The sequence below is a fragment of the Alligator sinensis genome, unplaced genomic scaffold (assembly GCF_000455745.1).
Source record: "Alligator sinensis unplaced genomic scaffold, ASM45574v1 scaffold558_1, whole genome shotgun sequence".
NCBI classification, from domain to species: domain Eukaryota; kingdom Metazoa; phylum Chordata; order Crocodylia; family Alligatoridae; genus Alligator; species Alligator sinensis.
The window spans coordinates 542,056-569,411 of NW_005842792.1; the positions used below are offsets into that span (position 1 = coordinate 542,056).

The window sequence follows — 27,356 nt, forward strand, 5'->3', positions numbered from 1 at the left end:
AGAGTTTACAGCTAGATTGGGTTTTACTTAATGGTGCAAACTTTGATTGGGATTACAAAGTTGAGTTTAACTTTTACACTGTAGAAATCCCCGCTCCTTAAAACTCATTATGACGCTTCTAAAAACTTGGGGCAAGGCTAATCCCCCCCATCCCCAGCTTCCTCCGCAGAAAAATGACAGTCCACAGAGCCACAACTCCATCTTTCTAGGCCACTGTTTTGCCTCGAGTCTCAACAGTTGTAGCTGTGGGAACCATCGTGCTTGAAAGGCCACGTCTGATTGGGAAGGAGAAGATTAGTACACTTAAGGCCACTTCTGATTGGCTGAGAGGGGAACAAAGCTGTGGCAGCACCAGCCAGGAAAGCGATGCTTCTGTTGCTGGGTTACGCCGTATACAGAGCCCAGCTCCGGCTTCGTGTCTCTGCTCCGCAGCCCAGTCCGGGCGGTCCCTGCTCTCCTCCTTGTCCTCCCACAGGCACTCTTGCTGCCGAGCAGTGGATCAGAAATGCCTTCCTTAGCTGGGCTGATTCAGCCTCAAGCTAGTCACCACACCCCAGAGCTGAGCGCATTGCCCTGAGGACGGGTCGGTAGTTTTAGTCTGAACTCATTCCTAGGATTTCGGCTGGTGTCCAGCTGAAGTCTGAAGTCCAGGGGAAGGGGTTATTTACAGACCCTTTAAACTTCGCTTTAACGTGTCAGTTTAGGACTGTGGCAAGTGGTGGTGTTAATTTTTCCTTTTGTAGTTTTAGAAAGCATCCGGCTCTGTGGAGGCCCCACCACTCCTGTGAAGCAGGAACTGAAGCAGGAAGAAAGGCCGTCGTTCTTTTTGCAAGGCAACTACCTCTGCAACAAGCATATTGCAAGAGAGAGTCCTGTGCAAGGTCTGTTATCACTATGCATTCCCGAGCGTACGTGTTGCTGGAAAGGGAACACCAGGAATGGAAAGAAGCCAACGTTTTTGTAAGTAGCACCTCCTCTTTGTTTCCATTACCTACGCCTGGTATATACCTAGCACATTAGTGCTCTTGTCCTTATTTTTTGCCCAAGGCCTGGACTTCCCTTATTTTGTATAAGTATACCTTTCCCCATCCAGTTTTCCAAGGAATGAAACAAAACCACAGCCTTGGTTTAATGTTTTTTTCTTTTAAAAAAAACCTTACTATCTTTGATTATTTTGCAGTTACTTTCCCAAATCATTAACTTGGGAAGACATAGTTCTTTGAAATGTAATTATAAATGATTTTATAATAGTGAATCTTGGGTTTGGGGGGGCGGGGTTGGAATTTCATTGTAAACTCCAGGAAGTATGATAAGGGTCCAAATTAAATCCATATTGCAGTCTTCACATTTATGCAATAATCCCACTGACTTCTGGTAAGCTTCACACTGATTATGCGGTCATATGAGGAAGGAGATTAACTTGGCAGTGAGCACATTAAATATGCACACTTTTTTGTTGTTAAATTCCACTGCAGTTCTTCATGGCTTTATGCAATGGTTTTATGCGTTCAAAGACCTCAAAGTGCTTTAGAAATATTGGTCGACTAATTTCTCCAGCTTTTACTTTTAATAAAAATAACTGAGTATTGAAGAAAAAAAATCAAGCTCCAGATTTACCTTCTTTTTGGACCTTTTAGGGCATCTTTGCTGCTCCTATTAATGATAACCTGCTAGAATGGTTAGCTGAAGTCCAAGGGCTCAAGGACTCCCTCTGGGAAGGTCTGTCATACTGTTGAAGACTCAAATGTTTCAGTGCCATGTGGTGTGTGTGTGTGTGTGTGTGTGTGTGTGTGTGTGTGTGTGTGTGGTTTTACAATATTTCTATCATTCTGTACTGCTAGGTATTTAAAAATTGATGTTGTAAACCATTTTAAGAATGCAAGTGGTACTAGATTGGCTTTGTTTTCTAAGCTACCCATTGGATTTTGGGGCAGCTGCCTTGGTACACAGGCATGTACTCTCATTAACCCTTTGTAATCATTTCTGTCCTACACAGCGGGCATGTCTACACATTCATGAATGTGCAGTAGTTACAGTGCATTTAGTTTAGTACTTATTTAATGAAGGACTAACTAAATGCACATTAACTACAGATACTGCACAGTAGGGCCAGCACATAGTTTTTTTGTGATGCTTACTGCACAGCAGCCTAATAACATGCAGTAGTTTATTCATAGATTCATAGAAGTAGGGTCGGAAGGGACCTTGTAGATCATCAAGTCCGACCCCCTGCCCTGGGCAGGAGAGAAAACCGGGCTCAAATGACCCCCGTCAGGTAGACATCAAGCCTCCTCTTAAAGACCCCCAGGATAGGAGCCATCACCACTTCCCTTGGAAGCTGGTTCCAGATCCTAGCCGCCCTGACTGTAAAATAGTGCCTTTGGATGTCTAGTCTAAACCTACTCTCTAACAATTTGTGGCCATTATTCCTTGTTATCCCGGGGAGCGCTAGGGGGAACAGAGTCTCTCCCAAACCCTGCTGGTCCCCCGCCCCCCCTGTGAAGTTGAGAGACGGCCACCAGGTCCCCCCTCAACCTTCTCTTGTGAAGGCGGAGCAGGTTCAGGTCCCGTAGCCTCTCTTCGTAGAGTCTGCCCTGCTGTCCCCGGATCATGCGGGTGGCCCTTCTCTGGACCCTCTCCATGCTGTCCACATCCCTCCTGAAGTGCGGGGCCCAGAACTGGACACAGTACTCCAACTGTGGCCTGACCAGTGTCGCATAGAGGGGGAGGATCACCTCCTTGGCCCTGCTTGAGATGCATCTGTGGATGCACGACAAGGTACGGTTAGCCCTACTGACCGTGACCTCGCATTGTCAGCCCTTGTTCATCTTGGAGTCAGTAATGACTCCAAGATCTCTTTCTCTCACTGTGCTCTCGAGAAGGGAATTTCCCAGCTTATAAGTGTGCTGCTGGTTCCCACTGCCCAAGTGCAGCACCTTGCACTTGTCAGTATTGAAACCCATGCTATTTTCATTAACCCACCCCTGTAACCTGTCCAGGTCCTGCTGTAATCTGTCCTTCCCTACTAGCGTGCCCACCTCACCCCAAATCTTAGTATCATCAGCAAATTTATACAGGCTGCTTTTTACCCCGTCATCCAAGTCACTAATAAAGAAATTAAACAGTGTGGGCCCAAGGACCGAGCCCTGGGGGACTCCACTGCCCACTTCCCTCCAGGTCAAAAAAGACCCATCTACCACTACCCTCTGAGTGGTGCATTGGCACGCCTTTGGACCAGCACACTGCTGGGCAGTGTTATTAGGCTACTGCGCAGTAAGCGGCTCATGTAGACATACCCAGTGTGCATCATAACTATGAACATTAAAATAAAAAGGCTGGGATTTTCATAGGAGACTTAGAGAGTGACATACCTGATTCCCACTGGATTCCATCTCTCTTAGTATCCTTTGAAATGCCCAGCCAGGAGTCCTCTGTGATTGAGGAAACATGATAATAAGCACTTTGTCAGTAGGTGGCTGGCTCTGGCTCACATGTAAGGGTTAAACCATGTAGTGTTATCCTTTGTCAGTAGTTTAGTGATCTTGATCCAGTTCTTTTAGACAGATTATCTACATCAAAACAACCAAGAAACTTCCAGTTCTGGGATTTCAAATAGTTTCCTTCAAGGTGAGGGCTCAGCCTTGCATGGTGCTAAGCTCCTTCCGCATTCACTGAACTCCCGTGTGCCATGCTGTTAGTGTGCTCAACGCTGTACAAAACAGAGTGCACAGGGAGCCTAACCTACTCTCTTCCCCCTAAGTTTATTCCCTACAAGTTTGCAGATATATTGATATAGCCAAAGAGGAGAAGTTCAAGGGCCTCTGGACTAGTTTGAGACAGTCATAAGCACTCCATGGCATAGGGTCTAGCTCATATTCTGTACATTAAATGGCGGCCCCATCCCATAACTTGAGACATCAAAGGAGAAAGGGCATGAAAGTAACATAGCTAGGGGTAGGCAAATGGGGCACTCATTTAGAAGAGAGAATGGCAGCCCACAGAAAGCCCATGCTGGAGGCAGGGCAGCAGTGGCCTCTGTGTGGGGAGATTGGACTTTTCAGTTCTTGGGACATAAAGACTAGCAGCTCTCCAGGACTAGGAGCAAGGATTCCTAGTCTATCCACAGAAAGCATGTGCTGGTTACACACGTGGCACATTTTCCGTTTTCAAGGTTTTTTCACATCTCTGAGGTCTAGACACTTTTTTCCTTTTTCATGAAAGCTGAGGGGCTGATATAGTTGAATGACTCCTAGAGCTGGGGCACTAGGTGCGGGATTTATCATGCTTGTGCTTCAATCCAGTACTGCTGTGCTTGGACCTATACAGTGTAGCTTGTCCCTTTTCATGCATGCTAAAGTCATTTGATGATAATCCATCAGGGCTGTAAACAGATGTGTAGGGAGAGGTAATTTAAATAAGCATGACCTTTTTCTATATTCTAGTGAGAAACATTGTCCTTCAACTTTTGCTTCCCAGAGCTTGTTCACATCAATACAAGGGGAAAAAAAGATTTTAAAATCAAAAGAAAATCCATAATAGCATATATTTGACCTGGACAAATACCAGGCAGGTGTTCTTGTTAAATACAATACAGTGTGCTAATGCTGATCTCTCTCTTTCTCTCTCTCCCTCCCTCTCTTTCTCGTTCTCGTTCTCTTTCTCTCCAACAGGGGCTGTTCTCCAGCTCACCTTAAAGTATTCTGAAAGGTACAACAGTGTCCCTCCAAGTGTTTCGTTCAACACCATTCCGTTTCACCCCAATGGTAAAGGTCACAGGAGGTGCTGTCTGAGTGTGTGACATGTTTCAAATACTGTATTTTCTTGCATACCACACATCTGCATATAAGACATGCACCTTGTTTTTAGGAAGGCAGAAAGAAGAAAAAAGATTTTTCCAGAGTTATGGGTGCATTGAACAGGGACAGAGCTTAATCTTCGTCTGACTTATTTTCCCTTTCCTGTTTAACTAAAAGCTGAAACTCTAGCTGCTGCTGAAGACCAGTTTCCATGATTCTGTAAAGAACTAAAGAGTCTCTAGGGCTATGAAATAGGGCAAGAGAGGCCAGAAGTAGCTATATTGCCTGAAGAAAGGTTAGCTGCTGTTAAGACCACCAAAAAGGAGAGATGATCATTGATATCTGGGCAGTGAAGAGTAAAGAGTCAATAAGTCAATTTATTCCTTCAGTTGCCTGAACAATAATGCCACTACTGCCACACAGTGGAACAGGAATAAAAGCAGGGTGCTTCTATTCTGGGCAAAAAACTCAGCTTTCCCACATAAGACCTGACCCCAACACTGGGGAGAGGGGCTGATTTTGGGGGGAAAGGTCCACGTGGTATGTAAGTAGATATGGTATTCAACTTGGCTTTTTACTTCCCTACAATATCTTTTGTTCCAATAGGAAGCTTGCATTCTGCCCAAAATCTCAGTCTAGTCTCTCAGTGCGGGATTCTTAAGCCATGCTGAAATACCATTGGAGCCATTTGTCTAGGGATACTCTGATTGTCTTGGTTGGAGGGAGCAGAGGAAGAGAATAAATCTTCATTTTAGATCTCTGGGTGCCCAAACTGATTATATGTAGGATTGCACATTCCTCTGGATGCCCTTTTCAACACCCATAGTTATCGCATAGGCCAGGAGCTCCTCACATCTCAGAGTAGGGGAAAAGGGCATTGCTCCCCATGATGTAGCTCAGTGCACCATCAACCTGTCCTTCCCTGTGTAGGATAAGAGTATCTCCTGCTGCTAGCTAATTAGTTACTGCTGTAGTTGTAGTAGTGTGCAGGTAGTAGTAGTGTGCAGGTGGTAGTCATGCAGGAGTGCTGAAGGTTCAAGGAACGTTGTTACAATGGCATAAAATGGAACTTGTTTTGACCTTTGCCCTTTAAAAGAAACTCAGGTTAAGAAAACATACACAAGAGTTATTCTAAAAGGTCATTATTTAGCTGCAGAGTCCAGCATGCAGTGCTCTGAAGACATGTGTGAGATAATTGTTTCCTAGTTAGCTTGATTGCTAGCAACAGTCTAACCATAGCTGCCCAGAGCTTGGTACTGTGAAAGCTGCTTGAGAAGTAGGATAAAAATTACTGGGGATGCTAGCCTGCACTGTGGTCCAGACTGGTACTGGCTTTGAAACTCGAAACATTTTGAAACTTTCAAAAGATTTTGAGTTCCCTTGTTTCATTTTGAAGCTGTTTCAAAGGCTTTTGTTTCATTTTGATGTCACTGTTTTGAGCTCAAAACGCATTGAAAAAGCTTCAAACAAAACGCCAGGCAAAATTTCGCAGAGCCCTATGACATACCATCCTTCCCTGGAACCTATACAGAAAATCCTCAAACAATTGCAACCCATACTAGAAAAAGACCCAATTCTTATGGAGATCTTTCCAGAACCACCCATCCTAGCCTTTAAACAAGCACCAAACCTCACTAACCTCATCACCAGAAACAAAATTCCTATGGCCAAAAGCACACCAAATGATCCAGACCATGTCAGGATAAGAAATGTAAAACCTGCCCACACATCTCCAATACTCCTACAATAACTACACCCCACAACAGAACCAACATTATTCCTGGATCTTACACCTGCATCTCCAGAAATGTAATATATCTTATCCAGTACACTAAATGACCTGATGGGAAATATGTAGAAGAAACCAAACAACTGAGTACCAGAATGAATGCACACACAAAATCTATCAAAGACAAGAATACCCAATTACCTATGGGGGTACATTTCTCACAAGAAAACTACTCTAACTCCAATCTCTCAGTTCAAATCCTCAAAGGAAATTTATAAAACTCCTTTTGTAGACGAGCCTATAAACTTCACTTTATAAATCTACTGAATACAAAAAATCATGGACTAAATATAGACATTGGATTTATAGCACATTATAACCTGCCTGACATCTGATAACCCCAGGTAACTTGTCTTCTTCTTACCAGCTACATTCCCTCACCAGATCAACATTCCCCTTTTGCCCCCAGAACCTACCAATCTCACCCCTATTCCCTCTGATCCTCACTGCCACTCATTTGCATTTTCACAGACCTTCATTTTGCATATTGGCTTCTAGTCTACCATGAAAACCACATAATACCAGCAGACTCTCCCTATGCCTGAAGAAGGGTGTTTCTGCATGAAAGCTTGCAAAAAAAAACATTTTTCCAACTATTTAGTTGGTCTGATAAAAGATATCACATTTACCCAAAGAACCTTCTCTGTCATTAGACTCAGACCACCCCCTCAGAAAATGCCAGCTCTAAGCTTTCCTGGTTTTTTGGCTATAGCAAACTAATGAAGCAATGCTTTTGGTGCAAGGAACTCAGACCACAACAGGCCAGAATTTTTTTGACACTATGGAGTCCTATTTGAAATCTCTGGGTTTATCTTGTGAATCATGCATAGATATTTCCACATCTAATAATGTTAATATGATGCAGCAGCCCACGGCACTCTGAAAAGGATCTCATAGCATCCCAGCAGTTGAGAATCCCTGCTCTATCATATAGGCACCATACAAAAATAGAAGGAGAACCTCAGATGTGAAGATCTTATTAACTAATTTAAGACATGGTCTTATGTTGACCTGTAAACAGTTGGAGAAGAGGTGGGAAAATGTATGAGTGACAGTGAGGGGAACACACAATTACATAGTTGGTCTATGTGCACCATAATGGTTTTCAGTCATTGAAAGCTGCTAATTGTCACAACCCAAGGGTGTGATTTTGTTTGTGTGCGCTTCGGCACTCCTAAATTATTTCCTGCCACGAGGAGCTTTCTTTGCAGGGTGCATTTCTCAGTTGCAAAGAGAAATGGACGGTGCAAAGGAGTTCCTGCCATTCGTATGCAAATTTGTGTCCCACTATTGGCCAGTTCTAAATTATTCCCACGTGGCGGCTAGCGATTGGCTTGCTAGCCATATAAGAGGCTTGAGTGGTTTCCGCCCAAGTTGGAGAACTCCGAGGAGAACCCCGCAAGGGAGGACTCCACAACTATCAGGAGGAGGAGGACTTCACGTCTCGTGAAGATCTCTAAGCGCTGTGGAGCCTATCAGACCCAGCGTGTACCTTGAGAAGGCTATAGGGGGTCTGATCAACCTCTGGCCTCTCCCCGTCGCCGAATGATCCCTCGATGAACCCCTTCCCTGTGCGCAAGTTCCACGGAGCCTAGCAAACTTCGTGTGAGTGTATCCAGAGCTCTCTGCTTCGAGTTGTTTTCTTCGGTTGACACGACGGGCTCACGTTTTTAGAGCCTTCAACCGGATTGGGCTAGAGTTCGCGTGGAAGGAACTCTTGTCCGCTTTTCTTCTTTCCTGTCTGTAACTGCAACTCAAGCAAGTTTTCCTGCCTGCACCGCGACCATCTACGGTGTAAGTAAAATAATCTTTAATCAACCGCTATGCGTCCGTGCCTAATTCTAGTCCGCCGGCCTGCATTCCCCGACCCGCGTGCCAGGGCTGCTGGCCACAGCCCGCCACGCGCCCCCGAGGGTCTCGGACCACTCCCGGCCCGCACGCTAATAAACCAAATTAATTCAGTAACTATAACTAGTTCCTCTAGCCTACAGCTGCTGTGTTGTGGAGTCTCTGAAATGTTGCTACTTTTTAAAGTTGCACAATCCTTTTCTTAATACAGTGGATCAACATTCTGGGAAGCCTTGTATAGACTTCCTAGACGACCCTAAGAAGTGGAATCGGAAATTAACAATGTGTGGCATTTTACTTAGTATCCAGGTAAGGAAATCATTTTGTTAATAACTTTTTGGAAATCTCATTCATCAAATAGGAATCTATTTTATTACAGGACTAATTTCAGACTTGCAGACTGCAACTGTAGATTATTCACCTTTTTAAAATTAAAAATGCAAGCTGCTGGGTGACTTCAGAGGAAATGCAATCTGTAGATCATCCTTATTTGATACCGGTGTCACATCTGGCAGCACATTAACTCTGATTAATGAATTACCATGATTGAAGCTGTTGCCAATTCTAACTTTTAGATAGGTCAGAGTGGTTAGTTTCTGTGATCTTTTGGATTTATGCTGTTTTATCTGGGTAAGCGCTACTAGAGAAGTGTGTGCCCTGCCTGATTCTCTGTACTTTTAAAAAATACTTTTAAAATGCTGATCACTTTACTTTCAAGTTCCTGAATGATCTCATGGGCAGAGTCTTTATCAGGAGTACTGGAATGGGCCTTGAGGTTAGCAAGTAATTCAGCTTTATCATATAGGCTTTTATGTTTCAATTTTACATTTTTCCCCCACAAGAAAAAAAATGATGTACATTTCTCCCTGTAATAAGTCCTACACCCTTTTTATTATATTCCCATCACTTTAAAAATTATTTGGTCCACCTTTCATAAATGAAAATGTCCCTTAGACATGTGCAGAGAGACACGGACATCCTCATATTGATTATAAGTAAAACAAATGGCAGTCGCATATCATTTGTGGCTGTCTCTTCGGAATTATAAACAGTCTGAGGGGAAATAGGAAAAAGTGAGCATAGATTTTGATCAGAATTAAGAGCCTAGCCCTCATCTTGCTGAAGTCACAAAACAGCCATCCTTTGCTTTGAATTTAGCAAACCAGTATCATTATTCCCCATCTTAAAGCAAGGAAACCAATCATTTGGATGGCTTGTACACTGAGTAGGAAAGGTGCTTTACATTGTGTGTGTCTGTCTATATACAGGTGATGCTTTCTAATCCAGTACTGGAAAATGCTGTGAATACAGAAGCAGCAGAAATGCTGAAAAATAACTTAGCATTGTATAGACAAATGGTTATCCAGTGTGTTAGAACCAGCCAACGCCTAGAAGGTAAGGCACTCTCTTGCTTTCTTACTATTCATAAAGACATTCTTTAGCCCATAGGCATAGCTGGGTGGCCATGGCACACAGGACAGCAGCAGTGACCAGGCTTCCACTGCTGGTGGTGGCCCCAGGCTAGCAGTGAGAGCTATTTTTACATCCCTCCTAAACCAGCACTTGGGGCTGATGCCTGCCCTTCCCCTCCTTAATTACACTATGGCTTTAGCCAATACTGGGAATTTTATAGAATTTAAACAAAAAAACTCCTTGAGCAGTTTATTGTACTCTCGATAATCAATGTTGGTTAGTGTGTTTGGCAACTTAATTTCAACAAACACGCAACTGTGTTTTGAGAGTGAACACACTGGCCAACATTGGAGCTGAAGGCAACAGTCATGTAAATGGCATCTTGTTAAATGAGAGCTGGTGACATTTCCTTGCCAAGTAAATTCAGTGCTGTTGCAGGCCAAGCAGCTAGTAAAAGGGTGCAAGTTACAGCTGGCAGCTGGACAAATGGAAGTTCGGCTGTCTTTGCCTACATCATATGAACTGTTTGTCATGTAAAGCTTGATGAGAATAACGTTTAGAGCTCCATGATTAAACTAAACAGTGATCAGCCTGCAAAAATGACTGCCTTTAGCGGGGTGGCCAATCTGCAGCATGCGTGCCACAAGTGGCACTGGCAGCTTTTTTGCATGGCACGCAGCAGATCAGGAAGGTAGACAGGCATCACAGAGGTAGATAAGGCAGGAAGCAGAAAATACAACAGACAATCAGGCGGGGTACCCAGAATAGGGAGCAGCAAGCAGAGTAGCATATAGGGCAGGGGAAGAGGATCAGAATGGCACTTGGGGAGGGTGTGGGATTAATTTGTGGCATGCCTGACAAAGGGGTTGCCCTCTACTAGTCTAGAGGTTAAAAATAGCAGAAAAACTAATCTTAGTATGTTTTACAGTTCCTACTGCGCACAGGGTATGTGGAGGACATGAAAGGGTAGTAGCCATCACTGGTTTTGCTCTTAATAAGCCAGACTTTCCAGCCCACTCCAAGTATTTGTGTCATTCAAGTACCACATCCAATGCTGATGATAATGAAAAGAATATTCCCAAATTAGGGGAAACTCCCTGGTCTCTTAAAGCTATCTCAAGCATCTTCTGTGCCAGCTTCTTCCACATTCCTGGAAGACAGTGTAGCATGAAGGTACACTCTTTGCTGCTTTAACTAATGCCAGGGACAGGAAACAGTGCTTGTCCCAAGGAAAAATTAAACCCAACATCTCTATCCAAAAAGCATATATAGCAGGTTGTTAAATGCATGAGTATTGCTCTGGGGGAAACAGAAGACTGGATTCTTGTCTGATGTAACTCAGCATTGGGCCACAAAAGTTAGTAGAAATTCACTGATTTATAACAGATAAGGATTTGGCTAATAAAGCTTTACAATACATGATTTTCTCCTTTGCAGAACTTCTTAGAGCTGAGAATGATTCTATTTCTTCCCTGCAGTTTTATCCATCATCAGAAGCATCTTCTCTAGGCTGTATCAGGTAAAAGATTACAGTGAGGAAAGTGGTAGGAGTGCCACTATTTCAGAAGGAGTAGCATCAGCTCCAGGTAATATTAGGAGCTGTGTCCTAAAGAGACCAATTATTTTCTTTCTTTTTTTTCCTGTTAGTGGATATTCCCAATTATTTCATTTCCTATGGAAACATTTGGCAAGCACCTTCCTTAACAGCTCTTGCCAATAACTCTTATTACTAAATGAAACAGGTTCTTTGCCTACAGGAGTATAGCCAGAAAATTTGTGATTGTTGAGCCAAGTGATATTTTCATTTGAACTAATCAATGACATGTATTCCAGGCCATACATACTTTAAGGTCATTTATTATGTTAATGACTAGTATAAGAAAACCAGTGCATTCTTTCTAGAATATACTAGATCATTTTTATGATGTCTTTATTTCTATAGCGCAATCGCTGTGCCTGGAATCACTACTGAAATATTTCTGCAGCCAAGTTACAGACTAACAGATGGGGTCAGATTCTCTTCCAGCTAACGCCCCTTTGCATCACTGCGGAGTCTGGCTGTCTCTGGCCTGCTGTGAATTCCCGTAGTGGAGTGAGGGAGTTCTTAGCTGCTATAGACCTTGTTTTGTGGGCTCCTGTCATCCTGTTTCTAGCACAGTCATTTGAGGGTAAAATTCTGGCCCTATTGAAATTAAAGGCAAACTTTGCTGGGGCTAGGCTTTTCTCCCCTCCTTCCCCCCATATTTTGCCATGAACTCTGCTAGATACAGAAGTAGAACCATTAAAAAAGGATGTATCAGAACGTCATCAAAATATTATGGATTCAGTCCTGCCTCCTCTGCATCCCTAAGAATTCCACTGACTTCAGCAAAACTTTGACTATGGGGCAGAAGAAATCAAGTCTGGAGATCCATAAAAGAATCATTTCCTTTGATGGATACAGCTTTAAATATTAGTAAAAGCAAAGAGCTTCTGGCAAGCAGGTCTTGAGATTTGACAGGACTGCAAAGGTGAAGGAGAGAAGGGACATCAGGCAGATCAACATGATGGTTGCTGAAGGGTCCGTGTTTTGTCAGGAGCTAGTGGTCTTCCTCTCACCTCATTGTTACCTCCCAAAAGACCCAAGGGAGCCTGGGGATCAGAGAGGTTTTATATATACATATAACAATCTTGTGTTTGGTCTTTTATAGGATGATTTAGAATGAGGTTAGCTCACTTGTTTTGTTTCCAGCTCAATCCCAAAAGAATGAGTATTTTACTGAAGCAAGAATAACAAGCAGGAAATGATGCAGAATATGAGGAGGGGGTCAAGCAGGAAAAAATTAGCAGGATGCAGTTGCAGCAGGTAGACAAAAGCATCATGCAAGCTTGCTGAGCTTCTTCTGTGGACCTCGAAGGTGGAGGTCGTTGTTAATGTCTCCCCTGCTCTCTGCAAGATCTGAAATCTGACTCTATATATTCCAAGTGCGAACACCATCAGGCAGGATTTTCACAAGTAGTCGGGACTGGCCTAATGCTACTCCTGCTGATACCAGTAGTAACCTCCTGGCCCCATATGTAACTTCAGGGAGGGCAGGGCCTACACTGAGGGCTTTTGAAAACTATAACTTACCATTCATCAGTGCCCAGGATGTGAAACCTTGGCTCAGAACCGATTGAGTCAGCTGGTGTTAGGGAACCAAACTACCCTACCCCAACGAGCTTACCGTGCATGTAAAATCCTGCCTCTAGTGTTCCAGTGATCATTTGCTTAGCTACTAAACAACGTTGTGCATCATTGCTTAAAAGGGTAACAGCCAAACAAAGGATGCAGTTGAAAAAGCCAAACATTGAACAAAATGTTGACTGTTAAATACAATGTTGAAACTGCTCACTTCCTGATTTTTTGGCCCTTTCCTGCAGTGAATTGGCCCATTATAGGGGTCTGGGCCTAACTGCACCATGACAGACCCACCCCTGTTGAAAGGTCCTGTGATATCCTGAGGCGAGCCTAGTGCTTATTAAAAAAAAATTTTTTTTAAAAGGTCACAAAGAGCTCCATTGAAGGAGAATAGGGGGAGGAGTGGAGCTGCAAGGAGCTTTCTCTTTGAAGCCTCAGCCTTTGGCCTGAGGGACCTGCCTGTGGCGAGTCAGACCCATGAGGGGCTCCAGGAAGCATGACATCTACACCACATCCTTGCCATTTCTGGGAGCATACACTCCTAAGAGTACCCTGCCCACCCACTCCTGCTCACAGGGCATTCCCTGTCGCCCCTCTTGAGCATGCTGGAGGCTGAAGTTTCATGAACAATTGCAGAGAGAGGCCACAAATATTCTCACTGCTGCTTTTCTATGTTTGGCACCTGTGTGCTCAGGAGGCTGTGTCCCCTGGCAAAGGCAGAGATGTGGTGTTGACAAGTCCTGTACAAGAAGAGAGCTGAGCACGGGAGACATGGAAGAGTCTTATGGTTTTGAGTTTGTTTGGACTTCAATACCTTTGTGGTGGTATTGAACTAAAGGGTTGATAATTGACTCCGCTGGAAAGCTAAGTAACCTCAGCAGCTAAAGATGCTGAAAGCTGTGTGGATTGTTGAACACCCAATATGAAACCAAAGCAGGGTGTCTGCAGTAGTGCATCATGCAACAAGGAGGCAAGCTCAGAGACTGCCCTGCTAGAAGCTCTTACTGTCTCCTCAAAATACCTCAAGGGAGACTTCTGCAGGTGAAACCTAGTATGAGTGACTATTGGCTGAACATGTGTGCAGCTATGGAGGTGGGACTGGCAAGCTGTTTCTGAGGCCCCTCTATACATTACAGGTATCGCACAATCACCTGGTTAATTTCACAGTTACCTGAAGACCAGCTACATGTGCAAAGTAGCTATCACATGATAAAAAACTCCAACCAGCTATAAAGTTAGACCTTGAAAATGTGTACTAACTTTAGAGCTGGTTGCTGTCAAGCTTTCATTTGCACATATAGCAAGGTCTCCCCTGAGGCCTGGAGCCCCATCAGTTGACTGGGCTCCAAGCTGCAGGGCTGCACCATGCCCAGTGTGAAAACCCCGAGCCCTGAGGATTGCAGCTGCTGTGATCCCCAAGGTAGGAGGGGAATGTGGGAAACCCCCAGCCCACAAGAGGCTCTCAGTCCTGCTCCTCACCCACAGTGAGGACCAAGAGGCCCCCCAACTGATAGGGCTCCTAATCCAGGCTGCACCTCACATGTAGCCGGGACTGAGAGCCCCACAAGTAGCAGGGCTAAATTCCTGTCTGCACCTCGCGCATAACCAGGATCCAACTCTTGGATCAAGCTCCCCCTGCACTGACAATATGGTGTGATTGGATCTAATGTGCGATCCCACAGTTGCAACTTCTGCCATGCATGGCAGGAGGTGCAATTGTGTGGATCACGCGTTAGATCCTATCACACCTTTACCTACACGTGTAGAGGGGGCCCGAGATAAACTGTTCATGAAAAAGATACATTTTTCCCTTTCAAAATTCTTCTTGAACTTCTTTGTGTCAGGTCACTTCTGAAGCATCTGGGTCTTAATATTCTATGCTGTTCTTGTACTTGAGTTTGCGGGGAGATCTTGGGTAGGTTCTGACTCCCATTGAAGTCAGTGGCAAAGTTCCCATTAGTTTCAAATGGGACAGGATTTCTGTTTTGAGGCTTAATCCTCAGTGTCACTGAGTGGGGTAGGACACTCTTGGGGTCGGCCAGCTGGAGCCTGAATAGGAGCCACAGGGTAAAACAGAGTACAGAATTTGGCCTACAGCCTGAATAAGATAGACAGCAAAGCAAAGAACAGTAAACAGTGTGCTAGTTAAGGAACCACTTTGCTTCATTTGCATTGTTTGAATAATAATTTTGAAACTGAAAAACACATTCATGGAAAATGGTAAGTTGGGGAAAATGGTAAAACTCTACTTTCTCAGTTAGAAATATATTCCTCCCCTATTAACTTTTTGTTCCCTTAAGCAGAACAGCTTTACAGACACTCAGTGGGCACATCTACACATGTATATCAATGTGACAATAAACTCTGGTGCATATTGCACCAGAATTTATTGCTCTCGGGCGCGGTGTTTGCATGTGTGCCTGGAACCGCAGCACAACCGCAGCAGGCTGCCCCTGCACTAAAGCACCCTCATGCCCCAGCCGGCCATGTCACATGTGCTGCTGTGGAGTTTATTAAATTACTGAGGACTAATAGGACCACATGTGTAGATGCCAAGATGTTTACTGCAGAGCTAATTAGATAACTCTGCAGTAAACGTCTCGGATAGATACACCTGGTTCAGCTATGCTAATGCTTGGAAGAGGATCTGGGACAGAATATTAAAATAATTCAATTTAGTTGTCTCATAAATTGATAACAAGTTAACATAGGTAGAATGTATTTAAAATATATCTAATTGTTTGAACTGCTTGCACACTTGTGATCTTATTTCTCCTGTCATTTAAGCAGCCTTTGTGCAATCATTTAAATCCCTTTGAATTCATTCTGCTGTTATTGTGGAAGTTTATTCATGAAAATCTGTGTTAACTAACAAATTGTATAATTGCCAGAAACCCTTGTCTTGTTCCGCATTTATAGTTACAGAAGGATTACAAGCATTTCATTTGAAGATTACCACAGGACATGGTCTGGAATAGCCACATCAAAAGCAAAAGAATATTTTAAAGCTCCATGTAAGATGATATGCCTGCTTTAGTAAAATTAAACATAATGAGCTTGATCCTGCTCTCATGCTGTTGTTACACTAGAGTAAGAACTTTGCCTTCAGTGGAGCTGCTGTGGATAGTGAACTCAGAATCACATCATCTACCTCAGGTGTCCAGAATTTAGGGCAGTAACTCAGTTGATTTAAATTGACATAATTCCAGTAACTTCAGTCCATCTACACCAATTTAAACTGGTTAAAGATCAAGTCTTTATTCTTCTTGTATTGTAATAGTGTGTAGAAGCTGCAGTCATAGACTAAACTCAGTTACTCAAACACTAGCCCATGAGCTAGATCTGGCCTGTGGAGTCATGTCATCCGGTCCGTGGGGCTCCCCACAGGGCCAAAAATTTGGTGATGGAGGAGCAGTGGCAGCTAATTCTGGCATGCAGGGTCTGATGTAGCCTGCAGATTGGCCCTCTGCCACTCATCTGGCCCATGGAGCCAAAAGGTTGAGCCCCACTGGACTGATTGTTCTATTGTACAAAACATTGTAGAAACATGGCATAAAAAGATGGCTCTTTTCCCAAAAAATTTACTATCTATGTAGGTTCTTGTTGGAAGGCATGGAAATCAAGATTGGTAGTAGACAGAAAATATATTAAGGAGTCATAAATGATAAATAAAATCTAGGTATGATTAAGAAAAAAATTAACTGCAGACAGTATAATAGCCTTGGTTATAAAGTAACATCCCACCGCTGCAGTCTACTGTAACTAAATTACTAACAAAACTAGACATAAAGCAATTGTTTAATTGGACTTTAATGACTGCCACTTTGAGTATACAAGACCAGGATTATACTCATGTATTAAAAGTATGTCAGATAATATAATTTCAGTATTCCTTTTTGTCATGCACTTCAGTGACAATTCTTGTCTCATTTTATTCATAGTATTTTAAAAGTATGCATACAGTGCAGAAGCTCCAGTTATGCTCTCGGATATACTTGTATGCACTGAGGCAATGCCAAGGACATCAGGAGAGTTACTTCAGAGTTATTCCTTGTAGCTGAGATCAGTCAAGGCCAGGACTCTAATTAGTAGTAATAGTAATATGCAGCTCTAATGTGGCCCTGATCCTGCTTCCATTGAAGAAGACAGCAAGCTCCCATTGCCTTTTATAGTGCAGGATTTTGCTAGAAACTAATGTAAGGGATGTATATGTTTGTAGCACTCAGATATTAAATATTACTTTGAGGAATATTGTGTTTGGCACGTGTTGTTTTCTAACTAATTTTCTGTAATTATGGCATTGCAGTGTTTGAAGATCCAGTCTTCATAGGGAATTACTACAGCTGGAAGGAAAGAAATTTGACAGAAGCAGGCGGATGGGATGAGAATATGTAAGTGTTGTCAGTCCCTTGAGCTTAAATTGCTAAATGTCTGGACCTAGGTGCCATTGCAACATTTGAAATTCTGTGAAAACTTCAGGCAGTCAGTACTTGTGCCCTGCAGAATGTTTCCAGACTGCTAATTGCTCAGCTACACTGGGTCATAGATTTTGACTCTTAAAGCCAAACCTTCCCTCATATTCCATGGCTGCTTTGGAGGCAGAGTGGGAAGGGAGAGGTCCTAGGAACCTGAAACAGGGCAGAATTTCCACCTAATGCTCAAGTGGATCTAGCCATGGGCACCTTTTAAGTAGGTGCCCACTGCTCCCACAGGGGTAACAAAGCAGCTGAGTGGCCAAAGCAGTGGTGACTTCCCGCTGCTGCTGTGCAGCTGGAGCAATTGTGTGGCTGAAGCAGCAGCTGGTATTTTTCTCCCCGCCATCAAGTTGGCACATGGGAAGCTATCCTGGTGGCCCCCTCCTAGTTATGCTACTGACTGCTCCTTTATGGAACAAAGACTAAGGGGAGCCCAGAATGTAAATACCTGCCAGAATAAATAGAAGACTCTCTAGATGGCCAAGCACAGCTCAAGCTTATCAAGCCAGAACCTCAACTGGTCCAAACGTGTGTGATCAGTGGAGTTACGCAGGTCTAGGTCCGTGGGGGATCTGAATCAAGGCTCTTACATTTTTGAGGTGCCTACTTAAATTTTATCCCTAGTGCTTCTGTGACTGAATCCCTGCTTCCAAGCAAGGGAAAAAATACAGGAATCTGAAAGGCCAATATGCTTCCTTGCAATCTCATGGATCAAGCTAGGTTTTTTCACCTCTATCGCTGTTGGCAGTTCATAACAGGCCAAAAAATTAGGAATCATTTTTATCCTTTGAATCCTGTTCGCCTTCAAAATCAATTGGAAGCAAAAGGACAGCTAATTACAGGTCAAGTCTGAAGCAGAGCTAATCCTGAACTCAAATTAAGAGTTTATTTTTCTTTCTGAAAAAACCTGTAAAATAGAAGGTTAATTCTCCTTTGACACAACTTCCTTATTTCCTTTCACAGAACTCCTTTGTTTCATATGTTTCATAATTGCTTCATCATGTAGGGCCACAGCATCCTTCATGACCCAAGAAAATCTTCAAAAAGACCCCACATACTTCTCCTTTTAATTTTTTTAAACTTTTTTTTGCATATTGCTTAAACAGTCTGGAGTCATGTCAGAAAACTGTCTTTGGTGTCAAGGAAAGCAAATTTTTATGTTAGTTTCATAGGAGCTGGAAAGGAAATTGCTACGTGGGTTTTTCTTGGAGGTGGAAAGGAACACAGTGGTGTGAAATAGCCGCATCTCGCTGCCATCTGCTGGTGGGAGATAATATGCTTTTGGGAGATAATCTGCTGGTGGGACATAATCTGCCTTCGAATTTCTGGGTTTGACTGATCAAAGACAGGTTCAGATGCATGGTACCAGGTTCAAACACAGTGTTGTTTCTCATTTGGTACTCTTTTCCCAATTGCCAACAGCTCAGAAACATGCTCATATTTTGAAACTCATTATCTATCCCTAACTTCTGGCACTGAGATAAATCTGCAGCCTCAGTATAGTAGAACTTTAATTTTGGGTATATAATAAAGACAATGTGGAAAATATTAAAATTTTCTTAAAATGAAAGTTGAATTCCTGAAACAATATAAAACAATTTGTAGAACAGTTTGCTTTTGTACAATACGCTTCACAAAAAAACATTTCAAGCTGTTTACAGCTAACTAGTTTACATAGATTCACCAGCTACTCTAGTATACAAATAACCAATATCAAGCCAAATTCTTCTCTTGGCAACACCAGTATATAAATCTGCACTAACTCTTCTGAACCTGTGATTTAGAACAGAATGAGGATACTATCCTTAGGTATGATCAGGCAGTAGCGCAGAAAATACTGGTTGTTAACCAGAGGGACACATGAATATTCAGGAAACAAAATATAATTTATAATTGTAGTGAAGTTTATGAATCATAGGCCAGGAAGCAGAGACAGATTTTGAAAGGCCATTTAAAATAGGATGTAACAAATGAAGGTGAACTGTTAGACATCTCCTGCATAGAGCATGTAGAGTGGCTGGAGACCAGGTCTCAGAAGTTAGTCATTTTAATGTCAAAGATTCCTGCCCATGAATTTAATAGGAATAAAGAACGTTTCCCTGCCCACAGCTGTAGGCCCAGTTTCAGCTAAGTACTTAACTGTGTGTTATCATCAGTGACCCTCAAAGTTTTACAAACACTATTTAATTCTGCCTCACAGTTCCCAGAGTGTCAAATGAGTCCATTGCCTCCATTTTAATAGATAAAAAACAGAGGTTTTATAAAATGCTAAGGCTTACTGGTGCATTTGTGTACCTATCTATGCTGCCGTGGTTTCAGTTCATCTAGACACAGTCAAACTAGTGTGTTGAGTACTACTACTAGTGTAGAAATAACAGCATGGAGCTCAGCTTGGGCTTCAAAACCCTCCTGAGAAGCTGGGCAAATACCTGGGTGGTTAACCCATATGTATCTATGAGCTGCTTCAGATCTACAGGTTCATGTACTGCTAAGCCTGAATGTGTCTACACAAGCTGCAATCACAGGAGTGGCTGCTGTGGAGGTATACTGTGACTTACTGGCCATGTCTATATGTGTGATTAATGCTCACAAATATACTCCAGAGCTTATTTCTCCAGAGTTTACTCATGTACAGCATGTGACATCCAGTCAGAGCAGCCCACTGGCAGGGGACCCAGGTGTCAGCCTGCAGAAGGGCTGACGAATAGGGCTGTGTGAAATTTCAATGGCCGTTTCAGTTCAACACCGTTTCAACTCATTTCGAGGTCAAAACAGCAAAATCGAAACAAAGCAAAGGCCATTGAAATAGCCTCGAAACAAAACAAGGCTAGTCAAAACGTTTCGAAAGTCAAAACATTTTGACCATAGCGCTGGGGATGGGAAATCAGTCCAGCTGGACTGCCTCCCTATCCCCCATGCTAGATTGTGCCCAGGGCGGGGAGGCCACCCTGGGGCATGATCTAGCGCGGGGCATGGAGAGGCAGCCCAGCTGGACTGACTTCCCATACCCAGCGAAACATCAAAACAGCATTGAAACGGCCTTTCTGTTTCGACGGAACGGAACAGCTGTTTCAAATCGAAACGAAATTCGAAACAGAACGCTGTTCCATCGAACCGTCAAAACTCAAAGCGAAACGGAGCGGTGCCATTTCGCGCAGCCCTACTGGCCAGGGCAGCATCTACACGTGTGCTGCTGCACATAAAAAAATTCTGCAGCAGGGTAGTATTTGTAAAACATAAGTACTACCTTGCTGTAGAGTTTATTAGTTTTGTAGATGCAGAGACATTCACTGCACAGTTAATTAGTTGACATTTCATGTAGACATGCTCACTTAGGAGCAGAACTCTTTTTCTTCTGGGTTGGTGTCAGTCTAGCTTGGGAATGCTCATTAAATTGATGTAACAAAAATGACCACAAAGTATACCATTACATGCTTTGTCTAAAGTGTCTTTATTTTATTTTTCATTCTCTGACAAAAAAGCATTCCAGTCATGTGGGCTGAGCGCTACTCTTTAAAACTGAATGACAATAGGTTACTGAAGACAGACAAGTATATAAAGCAGAATATATATGTTTGGACTCTTGCTTTCTGAAAACAGCTTTTATGAAAAACTAAAAGCTTGTTTGCCACCTTGTGGCTAGAAAGAGAATGCATTAAACATTCGTTTTATCAAATTGAACTTTCAGGTTTGTTTTATCAAAGAAATTAAAAAACTAGGAATAGTCACCCATCCTGTATCCTTGCCCACTGCAAACAGATCCTGAATCTCTCAGAAGTTAATATACCAAGCGTTGTCTAAAAGTCAAGAGAAAGATAGGTTGACGTAAATACCTGTGTTTTAAAACATGTTGTGCTATGAATATCTATAACTCTCTCTTGCAACCTTGGTTACATTTGAACAGTGCAGAGGGATAGTGGGGAGAAGTCCAAGTGTTTAACAAGAATAAACAAATCCTCCTCCAAGGGAATGTAGGAGAGAATAAATTATTTTTCAGAGTTGTCATTCACTCCTCTCTTATCTCGCCAGTGTTAATAAACCATTGTTTGGCCCCCCATCAATCTAAGCATGATATGTTTAGAAAGACAAAAAAATATATATCACAAAATTGATAGGTATGCTGTCATCTTAAAATTTATGCTTTGTCCTGGAAGCAAAACTGTTTCTGTGCTTGTATGACATGCAGCATCTCAGATATCTAAAAGGACTGGAATTCTCTCACTTTGGTTCATTTTTAGAAGTTTATTCTCCGGCCAGATGAGTGCAGCCGTGTGGTATGGGGTGCTGCAGACTGCTCATTCAGTTGTTCTCTGCACTGCAAGGGAGCAGCACAGGGGCTTTCTTTGACCCCTGGATACCCAGGGGTCATAAAAATCCCCGAGGAAAAAAACAGCAGAGCGGGGGCAGTGTGCACTGCTCAAAACCAGAGCCTAGCTGGCTGGAGCTGCACTGTGGCTGCCAGCCAGGCTCCGTGCGGCAGGATTGCCACAGCTGCACCCCAGGAGGACCACCAGTAAGGCTGCTGAGGCCAGCCCAGTACTGGTCCCAGCCTCCCCTACCACTGCCAGAGTAAGCTGCCATGCACCAGAGGGCACATGGCACAGATGTTCCCTGGGGACAAGTGGTGGCACAAGGTGCACCACTGCAAGCTGTCCCTGGGGAAACAAACGTCCACACATGGGTGGACATGGCCTCTGTTTCCATTGTGCCTTTCTCTTGTCTTGAATCAGGCTTCAGGCTCAGGTCTGTAAAAAGCTAACTCCTCTGGCCCCAATCCAGCAAAGAATTTAGGCATATGATTTACTCCAACCATGCGAATAATCCCATTGATTTCCTCAGGATCACTCATGTGTTGTAAAATTACACTGGTGCTTCAGTGATTTGCCAGGTGAAGGCCAGAGCAATTGGCACCGTACGGGATACAGCCTGTAGTCACCGCTACATTCAGATTCTTAGGTATTACAGCTTCCTAATAGAGCTGAATAGGAAGGGGCTTCCCACCACAGGAAAGTGTTTGTGGTTTCCCCAAATCTGCATTGGCATGAATCTGAGGTTTTTTTGCAAGGGGCAGGGGGGGAGCAAGGACAGAGAGACACCCCCAGGAATAACTAGTAACCCAGTTCTCAATGCATTTGTGAGAGATGTGGGAAGTCCCTAGTCTGAATCAGGCAAAGAAAGAATTTGAACCTGGTTGTCCCTAACCACAGGCTATAGGTTATTCTGGGCAATAACATAACTAGGGATGGGCAAGCAGGGGACAAGCCCCAAATGCTAATTTAGAAGGGGGCCACAATGGCAACTCGTGGAGAACGCATGGCACTGCTGCCACCACCATTTGCACTGCACTGAGCAGCAGCTGCAGTGTCCCAATGTGAGGAGGTATATGCCCAACCCCATGTAACCCTTCCTGCTGTTTGGCACCTCCCCTCCTGGCTCCTTCTCCTGTCCAGTGCCTACCACCTTCCCTCTCCCCTCCTCTCCACCCAAAGCACCAAAATTTGTAATAGAAATTCTGTCCTTGTCAGAATAGTTACAGGTTTCTCCACCAAAAATTTAAGGTCCAACAAAAAACTTATTCCTAATCTGCTTCTTAGTGCTGTGCTGAGCAGGCACATGCTTACAGTTAAACACATGCTTAAGTATTCTTATTTGGCACAATATGGGAGTTTTTAAAGACAAATTTATATTTGGAGCCAAGCCTAGATTAACAGTATCAAACTGATCCTCTGTCTGCTTACAGATATAGAACAATTATGTCTCAGCTCATCAGGAGGCAAAGGAAACAAAAAAATGAAAGTTTGCTCAATATGAGCAAAGAGAAACAGGACAACTATCAACTCTGGCAAACAACAGGTAAAGACTCAGTACCCCAAAATGGAGCATTTCCATTGTGCCCATTTAAGGCTTGATTCTCCCCTTACATCTAGCAAAGTAAATTTGGAACAAATCCACTGTAACTTAAAATAGCATGAGTCTTTAATTGGACCTGTATAGAGTATGTGCACTCTGAAACCATAATGCTGTTTCCACCAAGGACAAAAGTCCAATAGATGTTGTGGCAGAAACTTTGGTGTGTCACTATAAATCCATGACACAGTCTCCAGCATTGTAGTATAATTGCATTTTCCATAGGTAGAGAGAAGCTGCCCCAAATTGTTCAATGGATCAGGTCCCTGCTGAGCAAAGTCTGTAGATTTGATTCTGCTTACCAAACTTTATGAAAAGCGGGAGTAACATCACTGAGGGAGCAATGCTTCACCAGAATAAAGTGGTGGAAATGAGAGAATATGCCCTAGCTTTCTAGGGCCAGGGATAAGATAAAGCCAGGTATTTGCCAGTATGTTTTAAAAAAGAAATACAGGTGCAGCCTCTTGACAATACGTTCAAGGAGGGCTGAAGCGCAGTTGCAACATCTTGGTTTCAGATATTCACCCCTGCATGGGAGCACATTTAAAGGCTTACCAGAGTTTTTGAGATTTCCATGTAGTCATGTTCAGGATGATGTTTCTAATGTCTTCTGCGGTGACCCTCCACACTGTTTTGCAGACTAACACCTATGCCCACACAACACACCCTTGTGAGCTAGACAGGTGGTAGGCAAAAATAATATCTTACTAGGTTTGTTTTGGTTTTGAGTGACTCATTGTCTAGAAAAATATTATTACAGATTTTAAAATTACAGCTTTTCTTATCCTGAATGTAAAACTTGAAGAGAAACGAAACTCAAGTTGGGCTCTCTTAAGAGAGAAATTCCACTATCACTGCCTAGGCCATGGCTGGGCATTCTTCCCAGATGCTGCAACTGAGCTGATCCATATCTGCTGCTCTGTGTAGCTGCGGCAGATCAGTAAGCCTCACCCAGACTGCTGCTTACTGTTCCCCAGAGAGATAGAACAAGTCTCCATGTGAGATCTCATGTAGATGACTGCGCCTGGAGACCTCATACCCAGTAAGGAGAGGGACAGGTTAGAGGGTTAACAATAATAGAAGCTGTGTATTGGAACAACAAAGCTGAGTACTGAATTCTGGTTACACGGTGCTTTTTATCTCACAAGTGCATTTTTCCTTACAAACTAAATAGATTTCTTACCAAATCTACATGTGGGAAGGAAATAGGGGTCATACAACAGTAAATGGTTTTATTTTTAAATTAAGAGCAAAATGTTTACCTGTGCAAAAAAGGAGTAATCACTGTTTCTCTATTAAAAAGGTCTAAACACCATGTTTTGTATGTGTTGTAAGTATCTTTCCCAAGAGCTTGTGTGCAGAACTTGATCTGTACCAGAAGTGGTTGGAAATATTGTAGTATCCAAAGTATGTTCTATCACAAACTAGCTGCAAATTAAGTAGAAAAAAATTAAAATAGCACTACCTTTCTCAACAAATCTGCTTCCTGTTTGTCTTAAAAGCATATATAGCTGCTTTCCTGACAAGGACAAACATTAATGCCATTAATGCTGCATGGCTATAGAGCTATGAGAGAGCAGCCAGGAGTCCTGCTCATACATTTTTTAATATTGGTAGTAGAGCAAATGGCAGAAAGTTTTAATATTGGTAGTAGAGCAAACCAGAACAGAATGTTGTCTAGCCACAGCCTGAGTCCCACGGCAAGATGAGCAGCAGCTCCATTTGACAAATTGAATTTAGTTGGATGGGCAACCAGTGCAGGTGGTACAAAGATGCATGGTATATATAATGTATCACATGGTTTTGTATCTGATCACTTAAATGTTGCTACATATACACAGTCTCCTTATAGCCCTGAGAAATAAGTTTCCAAAAATTTCTGCAAATTAAAAATGGAAAAGAAAAAGTTCTCGTAATTGTTCTGGAAAACTTGCTTCCACGTAGCTGTTTTATCTACTTATGAACCTTTTTCTCTTTCAAACCACAGATATGCTAGATCCAATACCAAAAAGTCAAGCTACAGGTAGAGAGAGACCCATCACCCAGGAAAAAGAGCCGTGGGAAGAGGAAGTGGACAATCTAGTAGCGTGGACTAACACTCTCTCTACCAAAGGATTAAAGGACTAAACTACAAAATCTCATATACAAACCAGAAACTTTTATTTTGATAGGTGGTTAAAAACAAATACATTTACGTCAGTCCTATGGGGAAAATCCTAGACCTATCACTCAGCCCTTTTTCAGGCAAAACTCCTGTCAGCTTTAAGTGAGCAAAGGTGAGTAAAACATGCACAAGGATATTTTTCACATCTGTGCAAACTCAGTTCCTTCACCCATTCTCCTTTGTCTTCAGTGGGTTTGCAAAACTCTGATTGGTGTCTCAGGTGCTACTACACAAGATGGAAAAGATGTGCTAGCCTCTGCAGGACTTAGATCAGAAAACAACAACAACAAAATCCGATTGGATTAGTTGCTATAGATAACTGGTGACCCTGGATGCACACAGGGCTTGCTTATACTGCTGCAGCAGCCAGATCCAGGGAGGATGGCACAGAGCACTCCCCATCCACCCAAGTGCAGGCATATGCTGCCCTGACTTGTCTGTGGGGCTGTGGGAACTATTGCAACTATAAATATTCTAATAGTTGCACAATGTATAAGGGAAACCATAGATCTGAGGATTGCACTGAGGAATACAAATATTCAGTGTAGGAATCAGTTAGAAAACTCAGCTGTATGAATACCATTTAAGAATATGTGTCTAATCCTGACACTTAAAGATGGGAAAGATCCACCAGTATCAGAATTTCATATTCATCACACTTAAAACATAGTTGCCCACTAGAATGTATGATAGCTGTTGAACCTACATCACTATGTATCTACATAGGAGGCAGCATGAACTGAAAGCAAGAAATGGGTGCCGGGATCATAGGAAAACCCAAGTAAGATATCTGTTCCACCACAAGCAGAGTCTGAGACTCTCTCTGTAAACTGTAGCTGTGAGAATAAATACATTGGTGATTGAAAGACGTTTGAGTTACTGGGATGATAGGTAAATATCTAAGTACCTAACAGTGCACTGAACCTGGGGTCAGTTGAGCTGGGGTTGATTCCTGGCTCTCCACTGAAATGCACTATGGCCTTGGACAAGACACTTCATCTCCCATAAACTTTGTTTCTTCTTCCACCCATTGCCTCTCTAGTCTATGAATATTACAAGTTATTTAGATCAGGGCCCATCTCTCATAATGGGTTTGTACAATACTTAGCCTAGCCCAGTAGTATTCTGGACTCTATACATACCAAAGATACAAATGGTGTCTCTATAAAAGTGCAGGCATAAAAGTTAAGACAATTCTTTCTTGGACAAAACAAGATCTTGGAACTCTTCGGTGACTTCCTTCAATTATGGTTTTTTCTCAGCAATTTGAAACATTAATTTAACTGCCTACTGGGGGCTTTTTTCCTTTGTACATTTTATAACCTCTACTTCGGCACAGTGAGTTCTGAGATCAACCTCTTTGAACAAGGAACACATCTACGACTGTGCCAGGGAAAGAACAAAGTTTCAAGTTGCACAGAGCTTTGAATGCACATCTGGGATAATTTATTAACTACTTGTAAAAAATATATCAATATTTCCACAAGCAGAGGGGAAAGGACAAGAAGCAGGCCGGGACAAGGATTAGTTCTGTCATATGTACATTTGAGGTGAAAGCAGCTTACCGTTGGCCCTAGCCCTGACAACATTCTTCAGTAAACTGTTCACAGCCCTAAAAGGCACAGGGCTAATGCACTCTGCAAAGCTGTAGCTTATATTTCAGCCTCTGAATGTGGATACTATCACATCAACATATGTGGAAAATTATTTCCAGCTCTGGGTGCCTCCTGTAATTTTCAGTACAAATGGGGCTCCAGTGTTTCAGCATATATGGCTTTGCACTGCAATTTGGAGAAGTCACTTA

The 27,356-nt window shown here is 42.9% G+C and overlaps 1 protein-coding gene across 2 annotated transcripts; it reads left to right on the top strand.

Moving 5' to 3' along the window:
• Positions 1 to 344: 344 nt before the first annotated feature.
• Positions 345 to 26,405, top strand: UBE2U (ubiquitin conjugating enzyme E2 U). 2 transcript variants are annotated; one of them, XM_006035054.2, is made up of 11 exons: positions 345 to 583; positions 744 to 960; positions 1,638 to 1,719; positions 4,671 to 4,763; positions 8,645 to 8,742; positions 9,702 to 9,828; positions 11,284 to 11,365; positions 15,926 to 16,020; positions 17,313 to 17,397; positions 23,222 to 23,334; positions 25,376 to 26,405. In XM_006035054.2, exons 2-11 carry the CDS (start codon positions 895 to 897, stop codon positions 25,513 to 25,515), a joined length of 981 nt encoding a protein of 326 aa, XP_006035116.1. In that variant the 5' UTR covers positions 345 to 583; positions 744 to 894; the 3' UTR covers positions 25,516 to 26,405. The 2 variants fall into 2 exon arrangements, with proteins under 2 accessions (XP_006035116.1, XP_025046963.1); XM_025191178.1 differs by lacking the exon at positions 1,638 to 1,719.
• The last annotated feature ends 951 nt before the right edge of the window (positions 26,406 to 27,356 follow it).